We start from the raw sequence: 19,647 nt of genomic DNA, 5'->3' as shown, positions 1-19,647 counted from the left end.
CAAACGATTACTAAATCAAAACTTCACTTTTTTTTCTCTCTTTGGGCCTTGTCTTTGGGCTCTCATGTAAAAATTCAAAATTGTTGTTCAGTAATTTGAAAATATATTTGAGAAATTCTGATTCCACTTGCACAGACTGCGGCGCCTCAGAGTTTTGGAATAGGACTGTCTGATTTATCTCTTCTTCCTCTTTACCCCGACCATGTTGTTAGACGTATTTAGGACACACATGTATGAATTTTGAATTTTGATTTCTATTTCATTTTTAATTATGATTTTATTTATGAATTTTGAATTTTGGTTTTTTGATTAAATCCATAAAAACATTTATGCAGGACCGTACGCTCAAGGTCATTATCCATGTGCGGGAGATTGGTAAACTGGTAACCCCTACGGAGCCATGGTTTGATGAGCTTTTAAAGCCTACAGGGTTGAAAGATCTGGCCCTTTGTGGTTACAACGTGGTCAATTGGGGTATGATTAACGCGTTCGTCGAGAGGTGGCACCATGAGACGTCTTCGTTTCACATACCACATGATGAGATGACGATCACACTCGACGACATCGCGTGTCTACTGCATCTTCTGATCAGAGGGAGATTCTTGGATCATGGGAGGATCAGTAAGGAGGAGGCGTTGGATTTGTTGGTTGAGATGTTGGGAGTTACCCCTGAGAGTGCCCTGGGAGTGAATTTACAAAACCTGAGGTAGTCATGTCAAGTACAGTTATTTGGATGAGGTGTTTGGGGAGGAGGTATAATGTGCACGAGATGTCGATGGTGATGTCGAGCAGGTTATCATGCATAAGAGGTATGCTATGAGAGCATACCTTTTGTATCTTGTTGGCACACAGATTTTTGTGGACAATGCCACTTACACTGATATCATGTACCTCCGGTTTTTTGCTAATCTTGAGACGGTCCACGAGTGGAATTAGGGGTGTTGCTTTCCTGGTATACTTGTACACGAAGTTGGACGAAGGGATTAAGTGGAATGCAAAAAAGATAACCAGTAACACGTCACTGATGACAGTGTAACTTCTTTTTCGTTGTGGCCTTTGTTAATTATTTTGATTCGCGAAACTAACTATTTAATTTTTTTATTCCAGGGATGAATCCTACAACACTTCCCCCGTATCTCGGGTTGGTCACTTGCGAAAGGTTATACTAAAGATAAGCCGCGTGTCTGCGCATACGACCCCCTCTAAGGGAACTAGGAGGTAGAGTCGTTCCGGTTGTACATTGACCGGTTGGCCTATGAGGACGTACACTTCTCTACATATGCCGACCATCGTGAGACGATACCATTTAACGAGGTGTCGCTATTTATAGGTTGGTTGGCTTGCGGGATTCGCAAGACAGCTGCCTATATGCCTGAGCGGGTAATGCGTCAGTTCGGGTTCATCAAGACTATTCTCTGGGATCCTGCTGTAGCTGCTCCTCCGATGGTGAGACGAATGAATATGGATAAGCTTTTTGATGATTTTGAGAATCATCTTGTTCTTGAGGAGGCCAGGAGTACCGTAGCTACATGCGACTGGAGCTACGAGTACGGTTACATGTTATGGTTCTTCCGGATGTCTCATCCATACATGATACTGGATGTTCCAGGAAACCCACCGAGGCCAGTTCATCAGGAGATCCTAGAGGAGGAGCAGGTTAGGGCTGATCATGCCACTAACGTCTTGCCCAGGTGTCGTCGTATCTTGGAGCTTGCGAAGGGGAGTATTGACCGAGTTTTATTTCTTGATGGATCCGATGCTAGACGGTCTCTGGATGCCATCTTGGTGGAGGCTCAGGCTGTTATGCTTTACAGGAGGCAGCGGAGGAATGCCTCGAGGGTGACAGGCTGACCCATCATCCGCCATACCAAGTAGTTTTTGTTACTTTTTTTGTTATTTGGTTGTACTTTTTTTATTACATTTTGGATTACATTTTTTTATCTCATACTACTAGAACACTATATATATATATATATATATATATATATATATATATATATATATATATATATATATATATATATATATATATATATATATATATATATATATATATTCAGTAGTTCTAGTTCAATAGCTTTTTTTTATTCAGTAATTTGTGGCTTTTTCTCATTTGTACAAGTATTTGTATTATGCGTAAACGAATCGTAACAATATTAAAATGGTAATAGAAGAAACCAGAAATATATTGCCGATTTGAAACCGCAAATATACTTTCGATTTTCAATCAATTTTAACAAGAGATGGTGCGCACCAGAAATATATTTTCGGTTTTGAAGGGGCATTTTTGGAATTGTATGTGGTACTTCTTTGGACCATGAGGTGGAATAAGAATTCCACATATATTTTGGTACGTACTTTATTATATATGAGGATTTTTTAGTGCATCAATAGGGTGAAAAAACATTATGAAATTCGAAAATATCTTTCAAATTCTAAAAATGTATCTCCGGACGCACCGTTTTCTATAACAAAACACGTTTTAAGTGAGACTCACCCTAAATACATTCGTGAATGAGAAAAAATACTCCGGAAATGTATCTCCAAAATAAATTTAGTCATAAAATTGGGACATTGTTCAAAAGCGACTGAATTGTGTGTGTTTGAGGTGTGTCCAAAAATGCATTTTTGAAATCTGAGAGTATTATTATATTTTTACAAGGTGTCATAGTAATCCATAGGGTACATTAAGAAATTCCCTTTTATATTCCGCATCTTTTCGTGAGTCACACTCTCATTTTACCATTAATTACTATGGAGATGCATCTCTGTAAAATTTACGAAAGTATACTACTTCCATAATCACCCTTTAGGTAGTAAATTTTGACACTTTTGAAGAAATACATTGATGTTATAAGTATATTATGTTTATAATAAGTATACCGTCATGATAAATTTGTTATCAAATAAATCATACTAATGTAATAAGATTAAAATGTCATATAATATAATCAATCCAAAATCTATAATACTATCAAAATGACAAATTGTAAACCATAATACTATCCATAATCCATAATACAAATACTATTAAATATTACTGGGTATATCCGACCCCTTGTTCCTTCTCTACATCTGTACTACAATGTGGTTCGTGCCTTAGATAGAATGACATCTATAGTAGTCCTAACAAGATTTCCTCCTAAAAACTCCCATCTCTCTAAACTCACACGTGTAATGGCCTCTATACACCGACATGTAGGTAACACATCAATGACATGATCTTTCCGAAGCTGCTCCTCCTCTAATATCATTTGATGATCTAGCTAGGTGGATCTCCATGAGCATATAGTATCATGTAGAGATGTGATACTCTAATATACAGTTGGATGTAGCCAAATGCACTACACTATTAGTGACAAGATTTCACATTTTATGCTTCATCTGGTACCAGATGATTATATAAATCATCATACATCGCATCTACATAAGTCCAGACCATAGAGAGAGGAGCATACACGGAGGAATCTCTTGGAATAACTTGTAGATACCTGAACTGACGCATGACTTGCTTTGAAAGACGTGGATACATCACGCATGACCCACAAGTCAACCATATAGAGTATAGGGCTATGTCATCCAAGGGACGAGTCTGACGGTGACCGTCATACGATATGTAACATACATCATCTACTACAATGCGATCAAGAAACACTATAAAGGGCTCAATCATCTGATTCCCTCTCAGTGGGACAAATTCATAAGCAGATGGATGAGCCTCAGAGTAGTCATCAACATATGACCAGCCAAAGATGTATGGAAAGTGTTAGAGGATCCATACTTGAAAATGGTATATATGAAATATTAGTAATGGCGTATCACAAGTGTCATGAAAATGGTACAGTAACAGTAAATGTGAAAATATATTATCATAAATAGCCTGCAACTTGTTGTCATTTGTCTGGTCTTCTAAAGATAACATTCAGCTAACTTCGAGTACAAGTAAACCAAACAAGTGACCCCCTGTTGTACTCATGAATTCGGTCGTCAATGAAGTATCTAAGATAAACCGCATCACTGTAATAAGCATTTTTATCCACAAATATTGATGTGTCAACCAAATATATGAGGTATGACATCAATGCACATGTTTTATGATGCATAACATATGCATCATCACAATCGGCCTCCGCTGCCACAATAGATGGTGTATATATAACTTTTTTAAAAATGCAAATCTAGCATGATACCCTCTAGTGTCTTACAGCTCCTTTAGGGAATTCTCTGGGTCTCAAATAGGTCATCATCATCTCTGGTGCATCACGTCTAGTCATTTTAGAATGGTCTAATAATCTTTCCCTAATCAAAAGATGTAGAAGGGATAACACATCATCTAGTGTGATGGAGATCTCACCAGGTGGAAGATGAAAAGATGATGTATTTGAGTGTCATCTCTCAACGAAAGCTGACAACATACCATGGTTAATAATAATATAACCATTATTGCATAAATATTGCAGTCCACCTAGCTGTATGACATCATGAAACCATTGCTCCTTAGGCTGTTGCCACCTTGCAATCTTCCTACCACGGCTGATGCTTTTTAAGGCATCACGACACTGCAAAAAAATACATTATCGTCATAAAGTTAAAATATCATAGAACATGTGTTTCAAAGAATAAATAAAATCAAATTTTACCTCTCAGTCTGATATATGCCTAGCAACATGGTTTGCATAATGATGCATTAGTGAAGTGTCATAGGGACCTCCTGCAAATTCCTCAGGAACGACACTAGGAACGGTAGCATCGACAACATGTGCATCAAATTGGACTAGCGGGCCTTCTGTGGCAACACCATGTGACTCTTGCCTCCGGGAAGATGAAGGTAGAGACACTTGAACTCCAGGAGCAAACGCTTTCGAATCAAATGAACCGGTACTAACAGGTGATCTTGAAGGTTGGGCTCTCTCCCTATGAACAAATACATGTTGGGACACTCTATCGTGCCTAAAATGTTCTTGATTGTCAGCAATTTTACATATAAATAAACTAGACAAAGCAAACAAAATCAAACCTAGATGAAAGACATCCAAAACAAAAGATGCAGACATAATACGAAAGTGTACTTTTGTATTTTTGGAAAATCAAATTCAAATACGGAAGTGCACTTTTGAATTGTTCTGAAACCTTGAGAATGCAAAAATGAAAAAAAAAAAAAAAGGAATACAAAAATGACACAAAACGCATGCCTTATAAAACTTCCTAACTATGAGTGCAACTACCTATATAATAATGTTTCTTAAACGACCTAATGTATCTATTTAGTAATGCATGGAGAGAAAAAAGGAAATTAAAAACTTGCCAAATATTTAGTTGAAGTTGAAGCACTTGGATTGAATGAATGTTGAGAAGTAATTGATAAACCACTTGGACTGAATGGAGTAGAAAAAGTACTTTGATTGAGATAGATTTGGTTCAGTTTTATCCAAGATTTTGCTAAAGATTTAATTAAACAAATATTTCATGAAAAGAATTAATGGGATCTCTTTTAATTACAAGATATGGATCTGCACTTAATGAGAAGATCTTCATTATAAGATTTAGAAGTTTGGTTTAGTTTTAGCAAGAGATTTATTCTGAATCCTTTATTTGAAAAGATGGAATTATGATTTATATTAAGTAAATATTTTATTTGATTTATTCAAGATTAGAATTATGTTACAAGGAAAGATGTCAAACCAGATGTTCCTGTATGTGTGCAACATCTGACCTTTGACAGCAGGCCATGATGGATGTTATTTTGAACGTAATTTTTGGTTGGGTTTAAATTAGATTTGTTGCTATATTTTAGCAATGCATTTATGTAGATTTATTTGATTAGATTGGATGTGATCAAATCAATTTAAATGAAGATTTAAATTCGAATCAAATCAAATATTTTTGTTGATGGTTGTTAAGAAACAAATCAAAACAGAATCTCCTATATTTCTGGATGAGATCAAAGTTGCTTATGCCCATTGGAAAAATCGTAGAGTAAGTATTGATATTTAAGGATACTTAAACCTAACGTTTGAATTGTGCGTGTATTAGAGATTCATGCATTAGTGTTTATCCTTTGAATCTTTGTTTTTGTTGTTGTTTCTGCACCGCTCTAGTGCTTTCATTCATATCTAAAGCATAAAGTTTAATTTGTTAGTTGATTTGTAATTCAACATTCTTTATTTTGATTATTATAATGATCACTTGGGATTAGTGATTGAGAGGAAGTGAGAGGGGTTCTCATATTTAGGAGTAGTCCTAAATAGAAATCAATAGGATTAGGAAGAGACATTAGAAAACATGGGGTTGTTGTTCCTATAAGACTTATTGTACTAACGCAAAATAATGAATTTCCTTTCTTAGGTTGGAAGCCCCCTAGACGTAGGTGAGGTTGCACCAAACTAGTTTAACAATTCTTTGTGTTATTTACTGTTTTTACATTGAATGATTGTTGTTGTCATATTGTGTTAAAACAGGTTTAACAAGTTGGGCAAGTTGTCCCAAACATTTGGTCCAACATTTGTCCCTTGAGGAACTGAATTTAAATTTAGTACACCTTCGACGGGCCCAGAGGAGGAAGGAGTATTGACCAACTTCAAAATATTCGAGTGGCATACTACCTTCGCGGTGGGTCGGATTCCCAAACTTAGTAGGCAGATTGCTTCCTCATTCTTCATCGAGTATGCAAATAATGATTACCAAAGTAAGCTCATTATAGATAAACAAATTGTCGACAAGGGGGTCAAATACTTAGAAACTCACCAAAAATGACATTCCTTTTCCTCATTGGGTCAAGCATCCATCAACAAGTGGGTCACTTTCATACCCCAAAATTTGCCCACCACATTTTTATACTCAAGCTCATCCAAGTATCAACAGCTCAAGATCTAAGTGGATGCACACTCTCCTAAACAAATAACCTACAACTAGGGTTTTTGCTTTTCTTCAAGAAAAATCGAGTTCTGACAATTCAAGTGGACCTCATAACCTCTCATATGCCTCAAAGGATCCTCATGCCAAGTTTCAAGCCTTGATTCAAAAGATTGCTCACTCAATGGTCCAAACGATCTATAATCGACTGGTTGACCTAAAAGTCAAATTATGGTCAAACCACAGTCAAAACTTCTGATTTTTGGTCAACATCCTCATTATGAAGTATCATTCATCATTTGATCAAGGATTGATCATGATTCATCAAGAAAAGATCAGAAATCAACAAAATCCAAAGTTTCTAAATAAGGGTTTTTGGACTGAAAGTCAACCCAACTTTGACTAGCCATAACTTTTACATGGAACATCAGAAATTTCCCATCCAAAGCTCATTTTGAAGGAAATTGAATTCTCTACAACTTTGTCACTCACATGCCAAGGCTAAAAATTCTTCATTTGAAAGATATGGGTCAAAAGATTAGAGGTCCTCCAAAAAGTCAACAAAAACACCTTTTGGGTCAAAGCTCATAACTTGGAAATGGAAAAATCAATTGAGATGAAACCAAAAGGGTCATTTAGAGGACATCTTGGGCTTTCCAAAAAGTCCTAGAACACTTCCATATGATAGAAATTGAACGAGTTATGGCTTGCACAAGTTGGGCAATTTTGAGAAAATGCACAAAAGGCGAAGTGGTGAATTTTGAGTTTTTAACCAAATGGGCCCAAATCTTTGGCTCCAAACATGATCTATAGACCATCCACGACCCCCAAGCCCATTAATGTTTTATTATTTTATTTATGTTATTTAATTTTGATTTTTATTCATTAAAAGTCAAATTTAATTAAATAAGTAATAGAAAATATAAAATAAATGCATGGACCTATTTTCCAACTAAATCATGAGCATAATATCTGATTTAAATCACATGAAATTTTGTGGGACTTGATTGAGAAAGATTTGAACCAAATATAGCAAGTTTCTATTCAAAACTTCAAATCAAATTTTTCACCAAAACTCATGATTTCTTTCCTAAACTCATTAACCTAATATGACTCCTTATATATACACAAAATATTTAGGGAATAGGGGACGAAAATAGGAGAAGAGAGCTAGGGTTTCAAGAATACGAAATTTTTCAAAGGAATGTACAATATTAAAGCAAAGTTTCAATCGAGTTTTCAAGCAAACCATCCATCCTATTCAGTGCTCAAGGGTCCCAGTGGTTCATCCTCATCTTCTTCAAGGTCCTGAACACGTGTGAAAGCCACATACGAAGGTGCAGCAATTTGGTAAAAGTTGGAATTTCAAACTCTCGATTTACACAATATAAATATTGTTTATGCATTCATACATGTTCATCGTGCTGTTTTGAGTCAATTTAATGCGTTATGTTCGAGGTTTGATGCAGGTTCAGACACGCACCACTGTTAGGGCAAACAAGGTCGTGATCTTCATAATCACCTTTCTAGGAATATTTAGCACAAGCCGACCCCACCACCGTGTTCGTAATGATTTATTTAGACGATCTGGGCGGTTTTTAAATTCGGTTTAATCATATTTTGCGGAGTTGAGTTTTGCAGATTATTTGCTACGAAACCATGTTGCAGAATCCGCAACTGATTCGTGTGTAAATCGTACCTAAATTCTAATAAAAGAAGAAGAGGTTGAAGACGGATTGCGTGGCGCGTAGGGACAGGCCAGTCAACTATCCAATTTCTCTCAGCACGCGTGGCACAATCTGGCTCGCTGGTCAAATATTCCGATCCCTTCCCTCCGATGGTGATTGGCTGCAACGTGAAGCGTGGGCCCCAGTTTGACTATTTTGAATTTGTCCAGGTTTGTTTTCATATTTGAAGATTGTTGTTGGTTTTATTTTCAACTAACATGATACAGCACACTTGACAATGAGCGTTTGAGTTTAGTTTGGGGTCCTGGGTTCGAACCCCATGCGCTTCAATTAAATTTTTTACAAAGACTTCACACGAGATCCAATGCAACGCGCCCAGAAAAGCCACCATACGTCCTCACCCTACAGCCATCAGATGGCTTCCTCTCCAGATCCTACGCATATGGACACGCCGGTACACCATGCTCCCTCAGGAAGGCACAACACTTAATCAGAGCTAAGTTTTCCTAAATTTTTTTATTTTTAATTATATAATCCTTTTATTTGTTTATTTAGTTTCTTTATTTTTTTTACCTTATTAATTTATTTGCTCTAAATTTATTTTTATAATTACTAAAAAGGTTATTTTTTATAATAATTTATTTTTAATCGAAACACTCGATTTTTCTTATAAACATTAAAAATAATTGTTTTTAACAATAAAAATTATTATTATTGTACATACTTTTAATCAATTAATTTTTTAGGTTTGTTAACCTTGATCCATTTATAAACCCTGGTAGCCTTAGGTTTACTGGTAGGTGTTGCCCATTAACCCTGGTTAACTGTGTACCTTTCAAGGTTTGCTTGCCTTGCCTTTTTATTTATTTGCCCAAATTATTACCATTTTAATTTTTGATTTTTTGATCTGTTACGTTATAATCATTAGATCATTCCTACACTAACATCCTTCTTCTTTATGCCCAACTTTTAGGGTTAACCAAAATCCTCCGACTACGCGCCGTCAAATCAAAAGATGTTCAGAGTCAATTGGGGGTTCGAGGAAGATCAAGGCATTCAAGATAATTAAATTGATTATTCATCTCTCTTATTTTTTGCTTTAATTCCCCCATCCCCGCAGGTGTTTATCCTAATAGCGTAGGACTTTATATTTTTCCTGCCTTTAATTTCTGCAATTTTTAAACTGCGTGGTTAGTAACCCTAGGGAGTGATAAACCATGAATTGAATCTAGAGTCACCTAATTACAAGATAAATGTCAAGATAAATGTCATCAAATTTAACCAGCTGATTGTGCCACACACACACCTTTAGGGTAATCCTCTTGTTACCTGTTGCCTTATTTATCTGTTGCCTTGTTGCCTTAATTTTGTTGCCTTAAAATAGTCAAGTCCCTCGATTCCGAGGATACCCAAAGCAAGGTTACCTTTAAAGATTGAAATCATCATAGGAGATCTAGTCCCTCGAAGTTGCCTCGGTAAAACATGATGATTGTCCCAATTGCTAAGGTATCCTCGCCTGCTGCCTAAAAGATTAAATGACTATTATATCCTTCCCTTAGACTACCTGCCCTCTTTATGGCAAGGGACAGTCTTATGGCGAACGATATCTCGATGACCCTTCAAATATCCAATTGAAAGACTTCCTGCCTTCTCATGGTATGGATAGACCCTTTCACCTTGAAAAGCTAAAAGAACAAATTTTAAAACTTAGGGTAGTTGCTACTAATTGCTTGCTCTAAATTCAAAACCTTTTTCCCACTCTTTTCAAAATCAAATTAAAAAAGACTACGCTTATTTACAAGCTAAAGTTCTTCTTCGAAATCTTTTCTTATTCAAAATCTTTTCAAACAAATTCAAACAAACAAGTGAGCTAAGCAATTAAGAGCCCATGGATAACCATGGATGCAAAGGGTGCCTTACACCTTCCCTTTGTATAACTTACCCCCCGAACTCAAAATCTTTCAAAAGGTCTTTTCCTGTTCTTTTAGCCTTTCTATAATTGGATAAAATAAAAGTCGGTGGCGACTCTTGCTTACCGCGACATTTCAAATAAAGTCAATTCACCGTATTACAGTCACAATAAGTCGTTTCAAACATCTCTATAAAGATCCTTCTCAGACAGATCATCTTCTTTGTAGACGTACACTCCATTCCCCATAAGTAAATGAACTTTGTTCCAGTACTTGGGAAACATAATAGTACACCTGTCTTCCACCCGGTCCCTACGGTACATACTATTGCACGATCATGAAAAATCTATTTTCGTAATGCTTAAGGTCCTCAGAAAACATTCCGAAGTTGGAGACAACTTTCACCTAATTAATAAGACCATGGCCCCATAATTACATTGTACTTTGAAGAGATGGAAGAAAATGTACATAAAGGGTTTTCCCTTTTGATATTCACACGAGGGTTTGAAAACGTTAATATATGCCAAACTCGCAAGATGCATTTGCAAGGGGGAAACCATTAAGTGATTCAAAAATTTTATTCCAAAGCTATTAAAAGTAAATCAAAAGTCCATGATCGAGAAAGTACATTTATAGAAAGGAATGACACATTAGTTATAATGCCTACAAACTCTCTTATCTTCATCAGAGGTCAATACACCCCAAATCTGAAGATTTGCCTGTGTCTAGAAAGGCTCCGTCAAGACCACTCTCTCGAACAAAGACATAAACAATTGATGAAGAGGCATGTCAACCAAGAGGCACAAGTATCTTCTTTTGTTTTTTGACTCATGATGGACTATACTTTCTTCATGTGTAGAGAGGAAAGGCATTATAGAAAATATAAATGTAATAAATCACTTTATGTGAGATATTTAATTCTTTTATACTTGAATTTAAGGGTAATTTATATATTGATTAATGTTATTTATTTATTTATTTATGTTTTATATTACTTTAGTTAATTTAGGATAGAGCACACTAGGTGCTCTCTTTTGTCAATTTTATGTGTTTTGTGCATGTGCAGAATTAGCGTCAGAGATGAGTAGTGTCACGACTGTAATCCTGGAACGCCAACTAGCAGCTTTGATCTTGAAGTTTCTGGTACGAGTTATCTACTTCAGTGTAAATGGTGATGTGGCAGAGATTTAAGAAGAAAGTAGGGCTGCGTTGGAAAGAATGAATTGATAAGAATGAAACACTACAAGGCAAGGGATAAAATGAATGGATAAGGATGAAAACGCTACAAGAAAAAATTCTGAAAAGTTGCCACACTGCTGTTGGTGCTGCTGCCACACTATTGTTGATGCAATTCTGCCACAATGTCGTGTTGTTTCCCATGTGCAGTGTACTATCATAGTACAACACAAAGGAATATGCTTTATTATTTGGGCTTAAGTTAATGGATCATTGCAAAGGCCAAAGAATCAAAGAGAGACATTATGTAGTTGGAAATCCTCTATAAATAGAGATGCAATGCAATGAAGAATGTGGTTCTGAAACTTGGAAAATTCAGCAAAAGTGAAATTAAGGAGGAGCCATCATTCCCGTCGAGGAGAGTGTGAAGTTAAGCTTCTCTATGATGAATATATTTTGATGAAGACAAATATCTTAATGACAAGAAGGAAAAGATGAACTTCAAAGATAAAGTATCATGTTCAAATTTAAGCAATTACATTTCAAAGTTAAAGCATCATGATTCAAGGATTTAGATTCAAGCTATTGCATTTCAAGAAGGTATAATGATAATATTTACCTTCACTAAAGTCTTAGATGCTCAAGTTCTCAAAATTTCTTATAATAGACAAATCATACGTTGAATATATTATTTATTCAATTGTTTAGGATGAGAGAGAAATTTTATTAAATTTTAATTTATCGACATTTAAAAAAATATAGTCTTATTTGTCAAGCTGAATCATTTATTTGTTAATATTTATAATATAATTTTTTTAAAATAAATCACCGTTTTAAAATATTTTAATCCAGATTAACACACACACACACACACATATATATATATATATATATATATATATATATATATATATATATATATATATATATATATATATATATATATATATATATATATATATATATATATATATATATATATATATATATATATATTATTAAGGTTATGAGCACCGATAAAAAAATAAAGTGTAAGAGTTAATATTTTTCTGTTACTTTTATATAAATATTTGATGATTATAAATATTTATAACTTAACTATGTACATTCCACATATGCATTTGAGAATATTTTTGTGTACATGTGCCTCTTTCTTATGTGCAACAAGAATATTTTTGAAGGGTTAAAAACAACTTATAAATGATAGATGATTAAATTCAAAATATTTAAGAATTGTATTTAAGTGAACCCACATGTAACATATTGTACTTTAGTACAATGTAAATGCACGGGTAATCAGTAAGAAATATATTTCATTTTTATTTAATTTGCAAATTGTTTTTTAAATGGATGTTTAATATTTTTTCTTAATAATTACTGATTTAATTAACTTATATATTTATTTTTTACTACATTTTTTTTACTATTTTACAATTAAATTAAAATATTTTCTATTTTACTTGAATTTCAAAATCAAATTGGGGATATATCTGCGATCCACACCCGTACTTGTGCGGACGCCAGTACCGTGTAAACGCACAGGTAACACACCAGTACCGTGTAAACATACGGGTAATACACCAGTATCATGTGAACGCACAGGTAATCATACCAATATTCATACGAACACACGGGTTTTAGCATTTTTTATATTTTTTAAATCATAGTCCAAATTTTAATTAATATATTATTCTTAATTCTTTTATATCATTCTCTTTTTTTACTTTTATATTTTCAACTAATTTTAATTTTAAAATTTTATTTATCTCATTTATTAAACTTTATAAATATTTTTATTATTACAATTCTATCAATCCTAAAAAAACAATTTTTTCTATTTTTCACAATTTTTTTTTACAAATTATTTATTTAATAGTTTTTTTTAAAACTTATAAAATTATCTCGCGGTCTATTTTTTTCCCAACAATATTTTGATATTTTTTTAATTTGTTTGAATTCTCATGACAAACTTGTGACATATCCGCGGTCCACATCAGACTTTTACGGACGCACGGGTTTCTATAAATATATAATATTTTTGATTTATTTTCCAATTTACTATTTTTGTATAAACAAATAAAATGTTTTTATTTCAATTTCATATTAAAACACTTTTTCGATTTTTTTACTTAATACTACATGTATCTAATCAACACAGTCCAACCCACACCAGAACCCGTGCGGACGCACGGGTTTCCCACTAGTTGCTTTCAAGAAGGTATAATGATAATATTTACCTTCACTAAAGTCTTAGATGCTCAAGTTCTCAAAATTATCATGGATAAAAAACTTTGATTCAAATGCATAAAAAGCTTATTTGTTATTATGCATTGAAAAATTTATTTCTTTGTTTGCAGCATGTTAAATCACTTTCAAGTATATTACTTTTCATTTTTGAACTATGTTAAATCAATTTCAACTATAATCTTTTGACTTGGATAATTCAATAGATGTTGCATAAGGTTTGGTTTAAATATTTAGACAATTTTTCCAAAAATTTTGATTTTGGTAAATTATGGCATTTTGACCCCCTGTAACAGCACAAAAACCGCCACAATTTACAATGTTCTGAAGCAATATTTTTAAATTTGAAAATTGCTGCAAACTTGTTAAGTCAGGTTTAACCGACTTAACAAGTCTTGTACGAAAACAATAACTTTTTTAATACATTTTCATGCACTCTTCATGAAACCTTTTCATTTTAACTTGACGTTTGTTCATATGTTATTTTCCACGACTTTGCCATGTTTCATAGAGGTGTTATATGCTCTTATAAATACATAAAATTTCAAATTACAAACTCACCTCTTCCATTGCAATTTAACATCATATTATTCACTCAAAATTTCAAACAAGTGTTTTGTTCTTAATATTTCATAAAGAATTTTCCGTATGCTCATAACATCCAGAAAATTCATATCACTCATAAACACTTGAGCACTATATTGTCATTATAAATTTCTTGTTTGGAAAAGAAGATCAATCCTAGTGATTGATATATATTCATCAACTTTATTTACTCAAAATAATTTCCAGATTTGGTTGTAATTTTTTGTTGTTCATGATTGTTGGAAACAAGAGAGTAGAAAGGAAAGGATTGTTTTCTTGTTCTACTTGTTTGTTTTGGTCCTTGCTATCCAAGATTGTTGGAAGCAAGAGAGTTGAGTTTGAGATGATTGTTCTCATTTCAACTTGGGTAATCACAAGAGGAACGTTCTTGGTGATTGTGTTGGTCTTGTATAAGTCCTAACAATATTTAAATCTCTTTTGTGTTGAAAGGGGACTGGAGTACTCTCGGATTGTGAGAGGAACCAGGGTACATCCTTGTGTTCTTTACTTTTCCGCATTTACCGCTTTCATAAATCATAACCAGAAAAGAAAGTAACACATTTCAAAACTCTTGCACCTAACCTGAAAAATAAGAACAAGTATTCTAAAACCGGATAAATTTTCAAAGTCTTAACTCACCCTCTCTTAGGCGCACTATTGAACTTACAGGGAGGCGTGACGGAAGACATCACTTGCTGATTAACAAATTGCAAGTGATTGAAGTGTCATCCTTAGGTTTATCATTTCTATCTTCTTGCTTAGAAATGTGTAGCTTAAGATCTCTTTGTGTTATGCTCATTTTACTCATTATGAGCTAAACTTGTTTTGTTAGATAATGTGTAGTTTAATGAATTAGTGATCTTTTGTATGTTTGAATGTGTTGTCTTGATATATTTTGTTCATGTAAATTTATGCCATATTTGTTTGGCCAGCTTAGAAGTAGATAACAGCTTGTTAATGTTGAGAGATATTTAACAAGTGGATTTTATGAAAAATGTGGTTGAAAATAATAGGATAGAGATATTCACTAGATTAGCTACTTTATAGATAAAGAGCTACACTCATATGGGAATTTCAGAATGAACCGAGACATGCACCAATGTTACAAGTAAGGCTTAGAGATTTGTCCCCTTGATACTTGATTTGATGTATATGTTTATGATGTTGTAGAGCTACACCTCTAGATCATGTTCTGACCTCATCTGTCACGTCACTACTTATCAGACTCATATATTAGATGAACTCATTAAATGAAACATTGTCCAACATATTTTTTCTCTCTGTGTTAAACCTTAATTATCATATTTGTTTTTCCACTTTCTTAACCACGTGACACATACCATTATTTTATTACCTTTGCTCATGTTAACTTTACAACTTCTTGTATGAAAATCATTATGCTTAATACAATCTCTGTGGAATCAATACTTTTTCTTATCACTTGCTACTAATTTGACCGTGTATACTTGCACGTACATAAATTAGCCCATCATGATAACAAAGAAGCAATGATAACATTTCAAGAAAGTGCAAAATCGACTCTTCAAGAATCGTGTGATAAGTTACTAAAAGTAATGACCATATCAACGCTCTAGATTGCATAAGTAAGAGACTCGAGTGTTTCAGTTTCCAAAGGTCATTATGATGAGACCTACAAAAAGACATATGAAGCATGGGGCACATTAAAGACATGAATTCCTAAAAATAGTAAAGTCTTCTCTTGACTTTCCATTTAAGCTAAAGGAATGACTGGCACGAACGAGGCAAGTACGACAAATCCTCACGCTACCAAATAGAGATGAGGGCTTGGGGGCAACTGTTTTGGACCGACCAGTCTAACCATCGGCCGCGCCCCAGAGGAAAGAATGATTCACTAAAATCACTCACAGTCTAGAGGGACTATATTGTGGAAGAGTATAGGAGCCTCGGAGCCCGGATACATCCAATGGTCTCCGCATCACACACCTAAAGAATAATGAGTCGTTATCACCACTCCATTATATAAAGGGCATCACGCGTATTTCGGGGACATCATTTTAAATTCAAATTTTATTCATTCTTCTCCTTCACGTACTGACTTGAGCGTTAGAGTGGTAACCTTATATGTCAACCCCCTCTTCATTACGTAAGAGGCTCAAGTCCACTATTTCTCATCGCAACCACAGTTCTCCGATCAATTCTGGTTTAACAACAAAATAAATAGACTTTGACTTCTTCCTTGGTTCATCTTTATTAAATTCAATATCATGACTCTGAAGGAAACTTATGATTCTATAAGAGGAATCTTCCTAAAATCTTTTTCCTCTTCGATAGACATAACTTTGAATCTCAATCTTCTTGGTAGATTCTTTAGAATCTTTTTCACATGATCGGCTGTTGTGTCGCTTTTCCCAAGAGCTTTTAATCTAAGAGACTAAGATTTGAAATCTTGAAAACATACTTTAAATGTTTTCATCTTCCATCATCTAGAACAATTCGTATTGTATTCCTCTAGATGAAGCAAAGAATTATTTTTTGCATAATGTGATCTTCCATCCGATGAAATAACATTAAATTCTTTTAATCCTTAACTTTTTTTCCAGAGTGACCTTTCTTCTGATGAAGTAGGTCCAGACTAAAAGATTTCCTATCAAGGTAAACTTAAAATTTCACTCTTAAATGAAAGAATGAAGATTCAAAACAAGAAAGTGAGGCCAAAAAAAATAATTTTGTAAAAGAGGATATTCATTATTCAACATAAACAACATATATACCATACATAACAATAATTATTAATTAAGTTCCAATTTATATAACAAAACAAATAGACATATACATCATAAAAATAATATTTTTTTGGTTGGTTTAGCTAGACAGTACTATTGATCTTGGAATCCAAAGCCAAAATGGTACTGAGATTCATAGGATATATGAATTCTGTGGAAGCTGTCATAATTTTCTCAACAATCAACTTGTTAGCTTTCTCTGATGGATGAAATGAATCCCAAAACAAATAGTCTTCACGGTTTTGACATATGTTTGATGCCAATGTGCATAATCCAATTCCATTATATGGTCCTTGGCCACAACATGCTTCTTTTGTTTCAACAAATTCTACATTCATAATTTCACTACATTAGTTAAAAATCAAATTTTCAGTGCCAAAAATAAGCTGTTCTAAATATATATTCATTTACCGTTTTCAAAACTGCCCTTCACATCCATGGTAACGACGACGAAGACATCAGAACCTTTCTCTCGGTTAAGTTCTATGATCATCTGAAAAAGTTCTGGGTTATATAAGGATGCAGCACGCTCTAACTCAACCGAGCATTCGTTATTTGGACCTCCTCGACGGGCTAATTCCGCTGGAACACAGCCCATTGGACCCGTTCCTGTCACCACCACCCTACGCGCTCCAAGCTTATATAGTCTCTAAAATATAAAAGTCGCATAAAATTTTGTAACATTATTATTTTTTTTAAAGCAAAAATACTTATACAAATCGTATATATTTTGAAAATTATTTAAAAATTACCCGTAAAATCTTCTTGTATTCGGTGATCAGATAGTTAACGAACTTCGGTAAATCATATTGGCGCGATCTTAGAGAGTTTGACACCAAATAGTAGTTATTCACAAAATCATTACCACCACATGAGATTAGTACTAATGCTCCATTTACTAATTTTATAGCTTCTTTATCTCCAATTAAAGCACTTAACTTTTTCTTGTATTCTTCAAAAAGATCTAACTGTTTGTGCATTCTGATTATTTCTATCTGCAAAATGCATAATATAGTAAAACTATATATATATATTCAAAATTTAAATTAATTAATGCTACAAAAATTTTAATTTTGACATACAAATTGAAATCCAGTGTCATTGAGAATTCCAACACCAGCAGAAGCAAAGTTGGCACCAACAAGCAATTTCTTCCCTTTGAGCTTAGGACTTAAATATGGCAATGTGGTTTCTGATCCAAGTTCTTTACCTATAAATATCACAAAAAGAAACTAGTTATTAATTAATTAGCAAAACACTAAAATGCAAATATAATAAATTAATTTAAATAATTTACTCAACTGATTAAATCAGGAATGTTTAAGCCATTAGAGAAACGTCCGGTGGGTCGGCCGGTCGGATAATCAATGCCATAAGGCGGAGCGTCGGCTCGAGCCAATGTGGCCAAGAAATTGTTGTTGCCATTATCGACGAGTGAATCTCCAAACACGAAGAAAGCGCGAGCCGCATCAACACCATTCATATAATAGCCATTTGATAGACACAAAATTACAACAATGTAGGATGTGAAAACAAGAAAAGTAGCCATGATTGTTAAAATTGAATGAATATGGCTAGGAGAATATGGTTTTAATAATTGTTGATTCATATGTCACTATAAATGAAAATTGGTGGTTGTCACATTTTGAAAACAATGTTTGATAAATTACACAATGTAATGTTAGTTGCATTTTGTATAATTAATGACTGATTAACTGTTTATTTTGTAATTAATATTAAGGTATAGTGATTAGTGAGGTTATACCTGACAAATTGAAGCAAAAATTGTTTGATATAATGTCGGTAGAATTCACACTTTTTTAGTATGACAATTCATAATTTGATACTTGTAGTATGTTTCGTTTCTCACTTTGTCTCTAAGCTTAAATAGAGCTTAGGATTAATGTTTTGGAGAAATGTTATTTTCATAAGCCTTAGTTTCACTGTTCTTTTTAGACTTATGTATTTGGTTTCATTTTTGTTGATTTTGTACCAAACTTTTCATAATAAAAATGGATATTTTTAATGTAGTGTAGCAAATTTCAAAGATGAGTGTTGTTTAAGAAGGTTTTAGGTTAATAAAAAATATGATCATATCTGTAATACAAAAAAAAAAAATGCTTAGTTAGTGCGATATGAACATCCAAACAAAGTGTATAGTAATGTTATGTGGAAGAAGGGTGGTTTTGGAAAAATAACTTTGATATTAGTTGAGTTTTAAAGATTGAAACTGATTAAAAGTGAAGTGAGTTCAAAGAAACTAAATGAATCAAATTAAAAATGTTTTGAGTTAAAAGAGGGGTTTAACTTGGCTCCCAAAGTTGTTTGGGGGATAAAAGCTTTGATTTGGAGTTGGGTTTTTATCGGGAAAATTATACAACCCAATTGCAATTTTTACGAGTTCATACAACCCAATTGCAATTTTTA

At 33.7% G+C, this 19,647-nt stretch overlaps 1 protein-coding gene across 1 annotated transcript; it reads right to left on the bottom strand.

Annotated features, from left to right (window-relative positions):
- Window positions 1–17,247: 17,247 nt before the first annotated feature.
- LOC131616812 (GDSL esterase/lipase At5g33370-like) lies at window positions 17,248–18,821 on the bottom strand. Its single transcript, XM_058888260.1, has 5 exons — window positions 18,523–18,821; window positions 18,303–18,430; window positions 17,973–18,215; window positions 17,632–17,869; window positions 17,248–17,548 (listed from the first exon to the last, which is right to left on the bottom strand). Exons 1-5 carry the CDS (start codon window positions 18,767–18,769, stop codon window positions 17,304–17,306), a joined length of 1,101 nt encoding a protein of 366 aa, XP_058744243.1. The 5' UTR covers window positions 18,770–18,821; the 3' UTR covers window positions 17,248–17,303.
- Window positions 18,822–19,647: the final 826 nt, after the last annotated feature.

Source organism: Vicia villosa, linkage group LG1 (genome assembly GCF_029867415.1).
Source record: "Vicia villosa cultivar HV-30 ecotype Madison, WI linkage group LG1, Vvil1.0, whole genome shotgun sequence".
Taxonomy (NCBI): Eukaryota; Viridiplantae; Streptophyta; class Magnoliopsida; order Fabales; family Fabaceae; genus Vicia; species Vicia villosa.
This window is presented reverse-complemented; position numbering and strand designations above follow the sequence as displayed.

What these genes read in the sequence shown, in the direction of transcription:
- LOC131616812 (XM_058888260.1), bottom strand. Translation starts at nt 18,769, where the DNA reads ATGGCTACTTTTCTTGTTTTCACATCCTACATTGTTGTAATTTTGTGT. An exon ending in ATGACACTGGATTTCAATTT is followed by an intron (nt 18,216 to 18,302) that starts GTATGTCAAAAT and finishes TGCATTTTGCAG; the next exon opens with ATAGAAATAATCAGAATGCA. An exon ending in GAAGGGCAGTTTTGAAAACG is followed by an intron (nt 17,549 to 17,631) that starts GTAAATGAATAT and finishes TTATGAATGTAG; the next exon opens with AATTTGTTGAAACAAAAGAA.